The 15,110-nt window shown below is 39.2% G+C and overlaps 1 protein-coding gene across 1 annotated transcript in view; it reads right to left on the bottom strand.

Annotated features, from left to right (window-relative positions):
- The window catches only part of LOC120532583 (kinesin-like protein KIF2A), a 57,677-nt gene that overhangs the window by 23,087 nt on the left and 19,480 nt on the right, over nucleotides 1-15,110 (bottom strand). The window contains exons 11-18 of the mRNA XM_039758705.1: nucleotides 11,209-11,299; nucleotides 10,775-10,838; nucleotides 9,897-9,988; nucleotides 9,657-9,799; nucleotides 7,251-7,455; nucleotides 6,952-7,062; nucleotides 3,359-3,426; nucleotides 2,644-2,782 (exon numbers count right to left, since the gene is read on the bottom strand). Of these exons, the coding sequence (XP_039614639.1) occupies nucleotides 2,644-2,782; nucleotides 3,359-3,426; nucleotides 6,952-7,062; nucleotides 7,251-7,455; nucleotides 9,657-9,799; nucleotides 9,897-9,988; nucleotides 10,775-10,838; nucleotides 11,209-11,299 (913 nt within the window). The remainder of the gene's footprint in view (nucleotides 1-2,643; nucleotides 2,783-3,358; nucleotides 3,427-6,951; nucleotides 7,063-7,250; nucleotides 7,456-9,656; nucleotides 9,800-9,896; nucleotides 9,989-10,774; nucleotides 10,839-11,208; nucleotides 11,300-15,110) is intronic.

Here is a 15,110-nt window from a genome sequence, read left to right as displayed (position 1 = left end):
CCGTAAAGCAAGTAGGGGGGTTCGCTGAACATGGCCGTGACCGTTTACAGGATGACCGGCTCCAAGTAGGCAACTTCCCAACAGCGGACGCGGCGGTACAGACGGCTGGCGAAGCGAGGAGGTCGTACACGCAGGGGCTGGTAGGATCAGGGCTGCAAAGTGCCCCGGGTCCTAGCGCCCTGCGCTCCAAGCCCGCAGCTGTTTCCCGTCGCTCTGCAGGGACACAGACGGGGCTGGGTTTGAGCTATTGCCATGCTCAGACCCAGACCGTCAAGGCGTCCAAGAAGAGAGGGAGGAACCGAGGGGTGATTGCCGGTTCCTCGGACAGGGGAGGACGCTGCGCTGGGTGCGCGCGTCCGATCGAAGGCCGTCCTCTGCGGACGCAGAGGAAATCCCCTGGGCGGCTGGACAAGCTGCCTGCGAGAGCGGTGCCGTGGACAACGAGCGGACGGGCACGGAACCTGCGGCGGAGGACTTCAGCAGGCAAGTTAGGGGCTGTCGGAGGGGGGCAGGAGCACTGTCGGTACGGAGACCGACGGGACGCTCGCGGTGAGCGTCCCGGCAGTGCTTCTGGCCCTCTGTTTCTTTTTTCCACAGGCCCAAAGCCCCGACGAGCGCTGAGGACGACGTCGTCAGGGACCTGCCCTCCTGAAACGGCGCGCCCCGCAGCAGCCACGCCGGGAGGCCAATAGTGTCCCAGCTGGGGGGGACAGCGGGGGCGAGAGCGGCACGGACCAGAGGGGCACGAAGAAAGATGTCCCAGGGTGCCGAAGAAAGATGTCCCAGGGTGCCGTGATGGACCCTGGGGACATAGTAGGACCCTCTCTGGGGACGTGCTGCCCTTTCGAGTTGTGCCGTTCGGACCCACGTGTCCTCGCTAGCGGTGGGGCACTGTGGTCGAGGGCTTATGCCTCTTCCAGAACGCGAGGGGGCGTCCGTCCTGGTTACGTTGGGGGCCTCGGGTACAGGGGCTTAGAAGCCCAACCCTGTGGGGACCCGAGGTCACCGCCAGGCGGCGCCCCGATGCCGGTTTATCCCGTGTGGTCCCTGGCCGGGGATGGAGCCCGGCCGGGACGCCCAGGAAGACCAGAGGAGGGCTTGTGCCTCCTCCAGACCGCAAGGGGGCGATCGCCCTGGTTGTAATTGGGGGCCACGGGTAGAGGGCTTGGAAGCCCAACCCTGTAGGGGCCCGTGGCCACCGCCAGGCGGCGCCCTGGAGCCTGAGGAACCCTGGAGCAGAGCACTTCCGCCACACATAGACAGATATTTGTATTTATTTTATTTGTTTATTAACACTACATTTTTTGTGATTTGTGCACATTAACAACACATTAACATGTTACTACAAAAATATAAACAAAACAATTAACATCAATAACTTAAATATACAGTAATTAAATGATAAAATCATAACAATAATACTGCAGAGAGCATTTTTTAAAAACTGCACGTGCGTTGTTTGTTTAAAGGTCTGAATGGTTCTGAACATACTAAACAGAAACAGTATATCGCTATTTTTTATTACATGGAAGACAGTTTACTGGAAAACTAACCTTTTTCATTTAACTGCAGTCAGGCATTCTTTTTTATGATTTTTTTTCATAAACATTATGATTATTAAATGTACATGCTCAATTAAGACGCATTATCACAATTAAGACAAAGCATTATCTCAGTATCTTCATCTACTGTCGAGCATGTCACCTGTGCCTTTGCGATCTGTTAAAGGAAATGTCTTTTGCCTTTTATTTTGCAACTTATCTTCTCCTCTTGCAAATACCATGAAGCAAGAGATTTCATTGTGTAATCATCAGAGAAACATGCAGTTTGTTGACATGGTCTCTCACTGCACAAATACAATTACAGTTAAATGTTAATGTGCAGTAAGGCTCCATGGTCCTGCTACACAATAAATTGGATGTTGTAGCAAAATATTTTGTATGTCTTTCAAGTCAGTTTCAATCTTTTTCCTCATCAGTTTTAAATGAAAATGAAATCTTGATAAGTTCACGTGTTAAAAAAGAATGGGATGTATAGTACTTACTTTTTCAGATGTATCAATTATCATGCTACAAGTAGATGTCATCCCCCTGTGCCAGATACCTTGACCCCCTTTGGGTGTATAGTTTCATTTTGTTTCAGCCATGCAGTCAATAGGCTATCAAAAACATTCATAAGACCTGCAACAAGCTTTTCTTTCTCTTTCCATAATATACAAAAAAAAACTAATAAGTTCTAATACGTTTTGTGCAAGGGACGTTCTTCATTAGTAGATCCTGCTCCTTTTAAACCTCTAACCAAAGTAGAAACTAACAAAAGAAGACATGGGCCAGCTACTGATGATCAGATGAGTGTCTATGCCAAAACCTAGACTAATAGGAGATTTGTTTCAAATGAATGTTCTGGCAATGAGTTTTAAAATCCATTTACGACCGGGATCTTAATGTGATTCAAGTACTGTATTGGACTTGCTAAAGCTGAATATTCAAATTGAAGAAAGACAAGTTTCCTTAAATTTAGAAACCACTATTGCTAATTTTAAAATTGAATTTCTCACAAATTCTATAAAATAACAACATATTACTTAACCTTCTCAATTAAATAAAAGTAGATTAATCCAGAAGCCTGCATGCAATCACTTACAGTTTGTTCAGAGAATAGCTTAAGATCATCTCCATGAGCTGAGCTTCGAACATCCCAAGGAGCGTCCAAAACATCAAACTGACTGACAGTATTGGCATTGGGCTTTCCTTCAGTGGGCTCCACTGTCAGCTCCTTCACTCTACAATCAAAATGCACCCACACAAATGTAAGCTCAGAGATCAGCAGTAAAACAATAATGTTACATTTTTATCATTTACTGCAAGCACAGTAAGTAGTACTATCCTGATTTTTGTATTAGAACCTTCAGATATTTTAACCCCAACTTCACTGCTAGGCTTCAAAAAATATCTAATATGAGGAATAAGTAGGAATATAGAGAATAACAATAAGATTCTTTGAAATAAAATATTGTGAAAATGCAATGGGGGAAGTTTGAACTGTGGGACTTAAATACTAACAGAATGAGCATAGCCATTTAAACAATTCCCCTCAAAAACGTTTAACTGGGGTTAAATATACACAAAAAGCATTGTCACAAGGAACAAAAGGTGGTTAAGAATAAGATGCTAGCAATAAAATTGGACTTGTGGAAACTGATAAACAATAATAAATTCTTAATTCGAACATACATCATAAAACAGCTTCATAAACTTCAGAATGCAATTTCTGTGATAGTGCTAATGCACACTTTGGCTTAAAGGATGCCCTACAATATTTATGACAACACAGAGAAGAAAACAAAATGTTCACAAACCTATTTGCGTATCTTAAAGTGTTCAATGTATTTTCACATGAGGCCATTCCTGGGGATATTGTAGCAATCTGGAATGAGAATGAATTATTAAGCAAGCAAGCCATTTAATGTGTTTATTGGAATTTTAATAACCCGGTTATTGACAGAAACCCAGTTTCCAAAAAGCCATGTAAACCCTAACCCTTATTCTGGTTAGAGAAACCGGGATGTTGGTCTCTGAAAAACCAGGTTAACACATAGACGTCTCCAAATTATATGGCCATGTTAAATCTTTAAGCAGGTTACAGTTAAGGATGGCATAATGCTTCTGTTGCACTCTGTTAGTCTATGCATGTCTCATCTTTGTACACACTCCTAATTCACAAGGTAAAAGACAGTGAAAGGCATCCACAAAGTTCAATTTCCTAAAGCAAATCCTCTGGCAGTCACATTATTCCTTTTCTTGGTTGAAACAATCTGTCTCAATACATCAAATACTGCAGAATTTCTGTTGATAAACTGAATGCACAGTATTAAGCTCAGCAGCACAAACTTGGGACCAGTACAGTAACATGTTAAAAGTAACAAGTAGTAATTAGTCGGATTACTTTTTAAAATAACAAGTAAACTAATGAAATATATGCATTTTATTGAAGTAAAAATACCTGTGTTATTATTATCCAAGCAGAATTGAGTGTATGGCAGGAAGAAAACATACTTCTGACAAATTTTTGCCAAAGGAGAACACCATAAATGGACTCGTGTATGTAAACACGGTGTCACACATGTGTGCTTGGGAGACAGTTTACGGATTTAAATAAATATGTTTCTCCACTGGACCAAGGATTGGCACTTTGCTCTAACTCTTTCTCCTCTTTCCCTCTGCAGACCATCAGAAGAACCCAAATCCTAAAACATCACTTCTGCTTCCAATCCCTCAGAACCTGCCTCGGAAACACATCATTTCCACTTTCAGCACCTCCTCTTCCTATCAGTCAGCTATATAACTGCCATGTTTATCATTGTACCTCAGTTCTGTTTTGGACTCATGTCTGTGAAGACCTTACTACTAATTGATTGGTCAAGTTTTTCCATACTGCCAAGTATACAGAGTGGCTACCCCAAACATTTTTCTTTGTGTTTGCTGTGTAACAACAACAACAACAACAACATTTATTTATACAGCACATTTTCATACAAAAAGTAGCTCAAAGTGCTTTACATAATGAAAAGTAGAAAAATAAAAGACAAGATAAGAAATTAAAATATGTCAACATTAATTAACATAGAATAAGAGTAAGGTCCAATGGCCAGGGTGGACAGAAAAAACAAAAAAAACTCCAGACAGCTGGAGAAGAAAATAAAATCTGTAGGGATTCCAGACCATGAGACCGCCCAGTCCCCTCTGGGCATTCTACCTAACATAAATGAAAAAGTCCTCTTTGGATTTACTGTTCTCACGGAAAGACTTGATGATGATTGTCACTTAGACTTCTGGCTTTTAATTCATCCTTCATTGTTGGAGCATTGTATTCTGCAATGGGTTTGTAAGAAAGCAGGTTTCTGTGCTAGTTTCGGCTGCACATATACTAAAATTGGAACGATACAGAAAGCAGGTTTCTGCCTTAACTGGGTTACTCACTTTATCCCATTTTGTATGTGTATGTGTACACACTGAATGAGACTAAATAGCAAGACTTCAGAAGTATAGGGTTTTAAGAAAGTCTTGATGATTAGCAATACTGGAGCTTATTAACTCCAGAACATATTTCTGGGTAGCTCCTCGGATGTGTATTTTAAGAACACAAGACATTGATTTCACCTTTCATCTATCCAAAGAAGTTCATATTAAGATAAATTCTAATGACACATTGCTGAAACCATTTTTCCGCTGATAGTGCTTAAAATTTAAGAACTACTTCGCCCATTCATATTAAAGAATTTTCACTTGTCATCACATTTTGCTAGGGAACCTGCAGCTCACAAACTGTTCAATACTGACTTGCAATAGTTTACATTTAATCCATCCATTTTCAATCCATTTTTTCCATTAAACATTCACAAAAAATTTTTTTTTGCTTTTTTATTTTGTTAATTTTAAAGATCAAATTATAATGAGCAAATTACAAGTCAGTCAAACCTTCAGTGCTACATCTGATTTAAATCAAATCAGAGACCTAGAAGAACTGGAAGTTAGATAGTGGCATGGTCCCATTTGAATTAGATTTCTGAATAATATATTTTATTTTCTATGGCATCTTTGTCGTTTCCAAATGACTCAAGTAACAATTACATCCTGTTTTTAAAAGATGGAATTGTTGATATACAGTACTTTAGAATGCACAAAAATGATTAATAATACATTTTGGAAGAGTATTACAGCAGTCTGATCTTGATGAAGAGCACAATAAAACACTTTCTCTTATCTGTTTGAGATAAATTTGGCCTGAATCAAAGCAATTTTGCTCAACAGGAACATTGCCTTGCAGAGTGCACATTCTAAAATGTTTTTCTTTTTCAAAGAAATAAAGTCTACATAGAATATATATATTTTTTTTAACTTCCATAGACACAATATGTTAATATGTCAAAATATATTTGGTGGGCTAGTACGTCATAACTTAATAACATTTTCTCTATGTTCATTATATAAATAACGTGATTTATTTCATAGATGTTCCAAGTCTTTTATGACTATGATTTGTTTTTTTTCCAAATTCTAAAGTAAGATTCTTTTTTGTGTAGCTCAAGAGTGATGACCGGAAATATGGCTGATTAAGCCTACTGTCCTTGTGGTTTCAATTTATTTTTAAAATGTAAGATTTGTCTTTCAGATGTGCTATAAGTGTTTCACAGAGAGTAATGGCAAATACCTCTGAAGATATGCTAGTTCCAACTGGATGGAAATCTCAATAAATCCTTAATTGATTAATACAAGTCATCAAGAGTGAGTTAAATGGTATCATAAATGCAAGATTTGACAGAGGAAAGCAAATTTTTATGGATAAAAAGCAATCACTTCATGAATAACTTTGATATATTAAAAGGAAAAAAGATTTTCTTGAAAATGGATGCAGCAATCTACATGGGACAATGTTTAATCCTTTAGAAACATATACATTTTTATTTCCTTTATCCTTTAGAAACATATACATATTATTGATGTATTTATAGTGTGGATGGTTACATGTTTATAATTGAAAGTTTGATAAAGAAAATCTGGACAATTTGTGCATGTACATGTTAGGCATTATAGAACAAAGACATCTTGTAAATACCTTACCTTCTCAATTAGGTGAATTAATTTTATTCAGAATCGGTTCCTAAGGTATTAAAGCTTATTCTGATAACTACAGGCAAAAGGCACATACTAGCACCATATAGCACAATGCACAAACCACTTAAATATGACAAAACCATTTAACTTAAATACTGTATATGTAATTACATAAAGAGTGGAATGTTGTGAGTAAAGAACGAAGATTAATTTCAACCCCACAGCCAGAAAAGCTAAATTTATGGCAAAGGTATTGTAGCAATACCTTTGACCAAATTTTAAAAAAAAAAATACAAGATGATCTAGCAGCCGGAGTGCGTTGATCACCATAGCTTACCATGCATGTCCTTGAGTTCTCGCCAATGAAGGAGTCTCTCAACACTTGTGTCAGTTTACTTGCTCTGAAGGGAGTATGCGGCTTGTTGCGGCCCAAGGCTCTAATACATTCCTACACCCAAAATGTAAAATATTAAAACCCACTCTGTTAATATTTTCAACAAGAAAAATAAAATTCCAGTGGAGAACACAACTGGATTAAGTCAATAAAAGACATGACAAAATGGCCATTAATAAAGCAATTTTAACCATAAAATGAATGCTAATTTTGCTAACTAAGATTAAAAAAGGTTAACAGACCTTGAGTGCCAGAAGACTTTTATTTATCTCAGCACCTTCAAGCCTCGTTTGTCGATCTGCACTCAGCGTATCTACCCCCCTCTCATTGCCAGCAAGATCAATTAGTGAAAATTTTCCATGAATCTTTCCATTTCTTCGAAGTATAATCTGGAACACTGCATGACTTCTTGAAGAATGAGCATTGGCAGACGTCTGTCCAGAAGTTCTAGGACAAAAAGTGTGATAATTTTTCAAAAATAAAAGATACACTCCTTTGTATAATATATAGTACATTTATAGTAACAAACCTATCGGACTAAAAACGTTTTCAAAAGTTGCACATTAAGATTGTCAGAACTGTCTCAAGTCTACCACCATTAGCAGTGATATTCATTATGTAGGGCAGCACGGTGGCACAGTGGTGGCACAACTACCTTACAAGAAGGAGGCCAGGGTTTGTGTCCCTGTTTGCATGTTCCTTAGTAGGTGTGTGAGGATGTCCCACCGCAATGGACTGGCACTCTGTCCTGGGAATTGTTCCTGCCTTGTGTCCTATGCTTGGTGGGATGGGCTCCAGCCCACCGTGACCCTGCTCAGGATTAAGCAGGCTTAAAAGATGGTATATTCATTACAGAAGAGTAAAAATTTATTTTATACAGTATGTTTTGATCAAGTTCTCAAGACTGACATTTATCTTTATTATAGTAGAGGGCAGTACTATGATATAGTGACAAGTATTCCTGCCCCTAGACATCCAGGAGACTGGTTTTAAATGGGTTTGAATCAAGCCTAAAATCATCAATGGAGTTTGCACATTCTCTCCAGATGTTGTCTATTGACAGAGAAAAACACTTAACCTTCTAGTTATCAAAATAAATATTCACAATTAACATTCTATTTGCAATTTGTTTAAATCACACCTTTGTGGTTTTTGATAATGACTTATTAGGATTGGCTCTTGCACATAAAGAGGATGTTTCGATTCATATTGGAACTTTACACATTGCTCATCACGTAAATGAAGGATGGACAAAAGAAATCAACACAATATGGGCAGACACTAAATTACGTGGGAAGCATAACTCCGCCTTCCACGGGCATCGAGCAGAAGTCTATTATAGTATATGGACGAAAAAATAGGTTCCAGTTATGACCATTACGCAAAGAATTTCGAAATTAAACCTGCCCAACTTTTGTAAATAAGCTGTAAGGAATGAGCCTGCCAAATTTCAGCCTTCTACCTACACAGGAACTTGGAGAATTAGTGATGAGTGAGTGAGTGAGTGAGTGAGTGAGGGCTTTGCCTTTTATTAGTATAGATTACTTAAACAATGCTTCACACATCTGTGCAAAGTAATCTGTCATTTTCTGCAGTATATAGTATTAGTTTAATGTTTCAGGTAACTACAAATAAAAAGACTTGAAAGCTATGCTATGCCAAGACCACAATACAACAATTGCATGTTTTACATTTTTAAGTTTATGAGTCAGCTATTCATCCTCAAGACCTACTTATGATTTATATCATGTATTTACTTAAAACTAAAAATGTAAATTTTTTATTAGATTTTTTTTGGTTTCTGTTTTAAGATGTTTAATACAAAATGTTATTAATAGGGCATACATTCACTATGGCATGTCTGCTGTATATGTATTAAATGAACAGTAGAGTTAGTGTAGGCCTGCGTCAGCAGACATAATTAGTGCTCTATGAACTGCTGGTCCTCTCATGATTATTCCCCAACATTATTCATATGCCAAAAACATGCATGTTAAGATTAGTTGGTGACTTAAAGTTGTCACAATGTGTGCGAGTGTGGCTACATGTCGTGGCTTAGTGTTTATTCTGGCTGGGCTGTTGCCCCATCCTCAGTTGGTTGTCTCAGTTGTGTCTGTAACCATACTAAGCCAGTTTAGAAAATAGAAGGATGGATGGCTACTTAAAGTAAATGACCAAAACACAAAATAATTGCATTCAATGTTACTAAAGGGATATATTATTTATTTAGGAAATCAATCCATCCATCCATCTTCCAACCCGCTGAATCCGAACACAGGGTCACCGGGGTCTGCTGGAGCCAATCCCAGCCAACACAGGGCACAAGGCAGGAACCAATCTCGGGCAGGGTGCCAACCCACCGCAGGACGCACACAAACACACACCAAGCACACACTAGGGCCAATTTAGAATCGCCAATCCGCCTAACCTGATGTCTTTGGGAGGAAACTGACGCAGACACGGGGAGAACATGCAAACTCCACGCAGGGAGGACCCGGGACGCGAACCCGGGTCTCCTAACTGCGAGGCAGCAGCGCTACCACTGCGCCACCGTGCCGCCCTATTTAGGAAATCATACCGTATGTGAAAAATACTAATTAGAGGAACACTCATAAATCAAAACATAAACAAACTGTAATCATATTTACCTACAGCTGTTCCCCATCTCAATCAGCTTTAAAACATCTTCCATGCATTTCACCTCACATTCCTGTAATCCTACTACCTGGACTTGCTGCTTCCCATCCTCCAGAACTCTTAACTTGGTTTTTTGATTCAACAAATCATAAACCTTTCATTAAAAGAAATGTATCAATGTTAAATTATAAAAAAATAAATTAAAAAAATTAGAGTGTAATGTGAGCTCAATTTGAGACAGGTATGCTTACCTTGCCACTGTAAATTTCAAAAAATGTTGCATACACTTGAAGATCAAGTTTCTTGTAGTAAGGCTTCTTCTGCATTAGAAACACATCCTGTGCTGTGCAGAAACAGATTAAATAAGTAACCATTGCATACATAACACCTTTTCAATCTAATTCATAATCTTGGTGGACCGGAGCTTATGCAGGCAGCAGTGGGCCCAAGACAGGATCCAGTACTGGACAGAATGGCAGTTCATCACAGGGCCAGCTCACACATGCAGACCCACACTCTGCATTAATGGTTTGTTTTATGGTTTTGTTTTGCTATGTACTAGTTACACCTGGGCAGCACGGTGGCGCAGTGGTAGCACTGCTGCCTCACAGTAAGAAGACCTAGGTTCGCTTCCCAGGTCCTCCCTGCGTGGAGTTTGCATGTTCTCCCCATGGCTTGCGTGGGTATCCTCCCACAGTCCAAAGACATGTAGGTTAGGTGCATTGGCGATCCTAAATTTTCCCTAGTTTGTGCTTGGTGTGTGGGTGCCTTCCCCAGGGTTTGTTACCTGTCTTGTGCCCTGTGTTGGCTGGGACTGGCTCCAGCAGACCCCCGTGACCCTGTGTTAGGATACAGTGGGTTGGATAATGGATGGATGGATAGTTACACCTGGCCAGTGTAGACTCTTGAACATTCACACCATGGCAGTTTAGAGACAATTAAACTAATTTGCACAACTTTGGAAAAACACAAAGATTAACACAGACACAGGATTCAAAACCAGGATTTTAGGTCAATAGGGAAGCAATGCTACCCATTACAGAAACAAGATGACTGAATGAGCAAAAAAATAAAAATAAAAACATTTAAAACATGTTAAAAATACGACTATTTTGAGAGAAGTCCTTACCAGCTAATGCATATATTCCTTTAGAACAATCCTGACTCTTTCCAGAAAAATCACCACCCATTGTCTGAGGGGAGGAAGCGAAAAAAGATGGTAACATTTGTTTATAATTAACGGTTTACCTTTTTTGATTAAGAGCAGCTAAACATCAACAAACGTTTATGGTAGATTTTCAGCTAATTATGCCACAGGGCAGTCTCTTTTGAAAGAAAAACTATAATTGAAATCAACTGAGTAAGGCACATATCAAATAAACGTCAACTAAAGAAAAAAATTAATAGAATTAAACAGCTGAACACAATGTATAAATAATAGATCTCTCTCTCTCTCTTCCTAAGCAGTGAATATGATGTATCTGACATACTTTATTTATTAAAAATAGAACATTACTGATAACTTTTACTAATATTTATTAACAAAAGGAAGACTCCACCAACATGTGTTTTGCCACTTCCCGTTTGTCCATAAGCAAAACAAGTAGCCATTCCTTTTTCAAAGATGGTTTCCACAAGAGGTCTGGCTGTAAAACTAGAAAACAGTAAAAAAAAAAATTATGAATATGTTCTTTTGTAAAGTACAGATCAAATTTAAGTAAAATAATTGATGTTAGGACTCCAAGTACATACAAGAGATTTATGTTAAAAGTAACCTTGCATAAGACTGCATGCATGTTTGGACACACACACACCTTAACAAGTCTGGGTCTGTCCTAGCAGCAGTGGGCTCAAGGCAGGGAACAGCCAGCCCACTCGCACTTTGACCAACAGGCCTACTTGGCCAGTTTGGAATCACCACCTAAAGTAACACGCATCTTTGGGATATTAGAATAAAATAGGGAAATCCATTCAACATGGGAAGAACATGCAAACATCAAACACACAATAACCAGTTACGGAAATAAAAGACCAGACAGCAGATTGATGAGGCAGCAGCGTTAAATACTGCACTAACATTCCACCCTAGAGTTACAACATTTTAAAAAACTGACTCAAATCATTTTGATAAAAAAATGTTTATTTGGTGGATTCTGAACAAACTTTCATTAACTATTTACAACTATTTCTTTGATTGGGTTGAGATTTTTCTGGGGTACATTTAAAATATTTTAAAACATGTGCTTTAAATTGGATCAAGAATTAGGGAAGCTGGAGAATGGTGCAGTGGTCAGCAGAGTTTCCTCACCATTCAAGAAGACTGCATTTCAATGTGAGTGAGTTCAACTGATAAAACGCTCTAATTTTTGTGTATGTGTGCAGGAATGTAGCCAGTGACCGAGTGGCATGTCAACAAGTGTTGATTTCTAAACTACACTTCACAATAATGGGAATGGATGCTGCTCCCCAAAACTCTCAGACTAAGCAGACTTTTTGTCATTGATGAATATTTTTGCATTGACAGAGCTCCACAGTCCTTAGCATGAATCCTGGCATTTGACACTCTCCCTCCCTGCGTATGCTTGGGTTTTCTCGGTGTAATCTGGTTTCCTCCTACTGTATATCTTATAGAAAAGCAGTTTATAGTGACTGTGTCAAAGCAATGAACTGGCATCCTGAAGAAAGGTTCCTGAAGATGGGAAAATACTCCAGCATCCCATGACTTTGTACTTAAATATGTAGCTTTTGAAAAGTAATAGAAAAATAAAGAATAATCAAGGATCAAATTACAATTTCATACGTGGGGAACCCCCTGGGGTGTGGCGATGCTGTCCCTTCACAGCAATCTCAGAGTAAACATTCCCATTAAAATGAAGATGTCCTTCAACATCTGCAATAAGATGCTGCAGATGTTCTACCAGACGGTTGTGGCGAGTGCCCTCTTCTACGCGGTGGTGTGCTGAGGAGGCAGCATAAAGATAACGGACGCCTCACACCTGGACAAACTTGTTAAGAAGGCAGGCTCTATTATAGGAGTAAAGTTGGACAGTTTAACATCTGTGGCAGAGCGATGGGCACTAAGCAAATTCCTGTCAATCACGAAGAATCCACTGCATCCACTGAACAGTGACATCTCCAGACAGAGGAGCAGCTTCAGTGACAGACTTTTGTCACTGTCTTACTCCACTGACAGACTGAGGAGATCGTTCCTCCCCCACACTATGCGACTCTTCAATTTCACCCGGGGGAGTAAATGCTAACATTATTCAAAGTTATTGTCTGCTTTTACATGCGTTTTTATTAATATTTAATTTAATATTGTTTTTTTGTATCAGTATACTGCTGCTGGATTATGTGAATTTCCCCTTGGGATTAATAAAGTATCTATCTATCTATCTATCTATCTATCTATCTATCTATCTATCTATCTATCTATCTATCTATCTATCTACAGTGGCATACAAATGTTTGGGCAACCTTGTTAATAGTCATTATTTTCCTGTATAAATTATTGGTTGTTACGATAAAAAATGTCAGTTAAATATATCATATAGGAGAAACACACAGTGATATTTGAGAAGTGAAATGAAGTTTATTGGATTTACAGAAAGTGTGCAATAATTGTTCAAACAAAATCAGGCAGGTGCATAAATTTGGGCACCACAAAAAAGAAATGAAATCAATATTTAGTAGATCCGCCTTTTGCAGAAATTACAGCCTCTAAACGCTTCCTGTAGGTTCCAATGAGAGTCTGGATTGTGGCTGAAGGTATTTTGGACCATTCCTCTTTACAAAACACTTCATGGTTCATTCAGGTTTGATGGCTTCCGAGCATGGACAGCTCTCTTTAACTCATACCACAGATTTTCAATTATATTCAGGTCTGGGGACTAAGATGGCCATTCCAGAACGTTGTACTTGTTCCTCTGCATGAATGCCTTAGTGGATTTTGAGCAGTGTTTCGGGTCGTTGTCTTGTTGAAAGATCCAGCCCCGGCGCAGCTTCAGCTTTGTCACCGATTCCTGGACATTGGGCTCCAGAATCTGCTGATACCGAGTGGAATCCATGCGTCCCTCAACTTTGACAAGATTCCCAGTCCCTGCACTGGCCACACAGCCCCACAGCATGATGGAACCACCACCATATTTTACTGTAGGCAGCAGGTGTTTTTCTTGGAGTGCCGTGTTCTTTTTCCTCCATGCATAATGTCCCTTGTTATGCCCAAATAACTCAATTTTAGTTTCATCAGTCCACAGCACCTTATTCCAAAATGAAGCTGGCTTGTCCAAATGTGCTTGAGCATACCTCAAGCAGCTCTGTTTGTGCTGTGGGCGGAGAAAAGGCTTCCTCGGCATCACTCTCAAATACAGCATCTCCTTGTGTAAAGTGCGCCGAATGGTTGAACGATGCAAAGTGACTCCATCTGCTGCAAGATGATGTTGTAGGTCTTTGGTGCTGATCTGTGGGTTGACTCTGACTGTTCTCACCATTCGTCGCTTCTGTCTATCCGAAATCTTTCTTGGTCTGCCACTTCGAGCCTTAACTTGAACTGAGCCTGTGGTCTTCCATTTCCTCAATATGTTCCTAACTGTGGAAACAGACAGCTTAAATCTCTGGGACAGCTTTCTGTATCCTTCCCCTAAACCATGATGGTGAACAATCTTTGTCATCAGGTCATTTGAGAGTTGTTTTGTGACCCCCATGTTGCTACTCTTCAGAGAAAATTAAAGGAGGAGGGAAACTTACAATTGACCCCCTTAAATACTCTTTCTCATTATAGGATTCACCTGTGTATGTAGGTCAGGGGTCACTGAGCTTACCAAGCCAATTTGAGTTCCAATAATTAGTTCTAAAAGTTTTGGAATCAATAAAATGACAACGGTCTTGCCTGATTTTGTTTGAACAATTATTGCACACTTTCTGTAAATCCAATAAACTTCATTTCACTTCTCAAATATCACTGTGTGTGTCTCCTATATGATATATTTAACGGACATTTTTTATCGTACCAACCAACGATTTATACAGGAAAATAATGACTATTAACAAGGTTGCCCAAACTTTTGCATCCCACTGTATCTATCTATCTATCTATCTATCTATCTATCTATCTATCTATCTATCTATGTTATGTGGACTAACAGTGACAACATTTTGGTTTGGCTCATTTAAAACTCTGACAATACTGTTGGCTACACTGAACTGCCAAGTGAACAAGTACAGATACTATTAAACATTTAATATATACAACACTAAACACGACACATGCTCAAATTCAGTTTGCTCTTAAACATGCATCAAACAATAAATCACAGTCATTTCAATACAGTCAAAGGTAAAAAAGTGGCACAAGTTCATTCTTTCAGTTAAGACAGATGATTTTTGCATGCAGTGTCTGGCAGGTCCTTCTAAAATAATCAGAAATGCTTGTTTGTTCATTTGTGTTTAAACTTCTTGTATAGCAA

Source organism: Polypterus senegalus, chromosome 7 (assembly GCF_016835505.1).
Source record: "Polypterus senegalus isolate Bchr_013 chromosome 7, ASM1683550v1, whole genome shotgun sequence".
NCBI lineage: Eukaryota > Metazoa > Chordata > Cladistia > Polypteriformes > Polypteridae > Polypterus > Polypterus senegalus.
The sequence above is the reverse complement of the archived record's forward strand: the minus strand, read 5'-3'. Positions and strand labels throughout refer to the sequence as shown.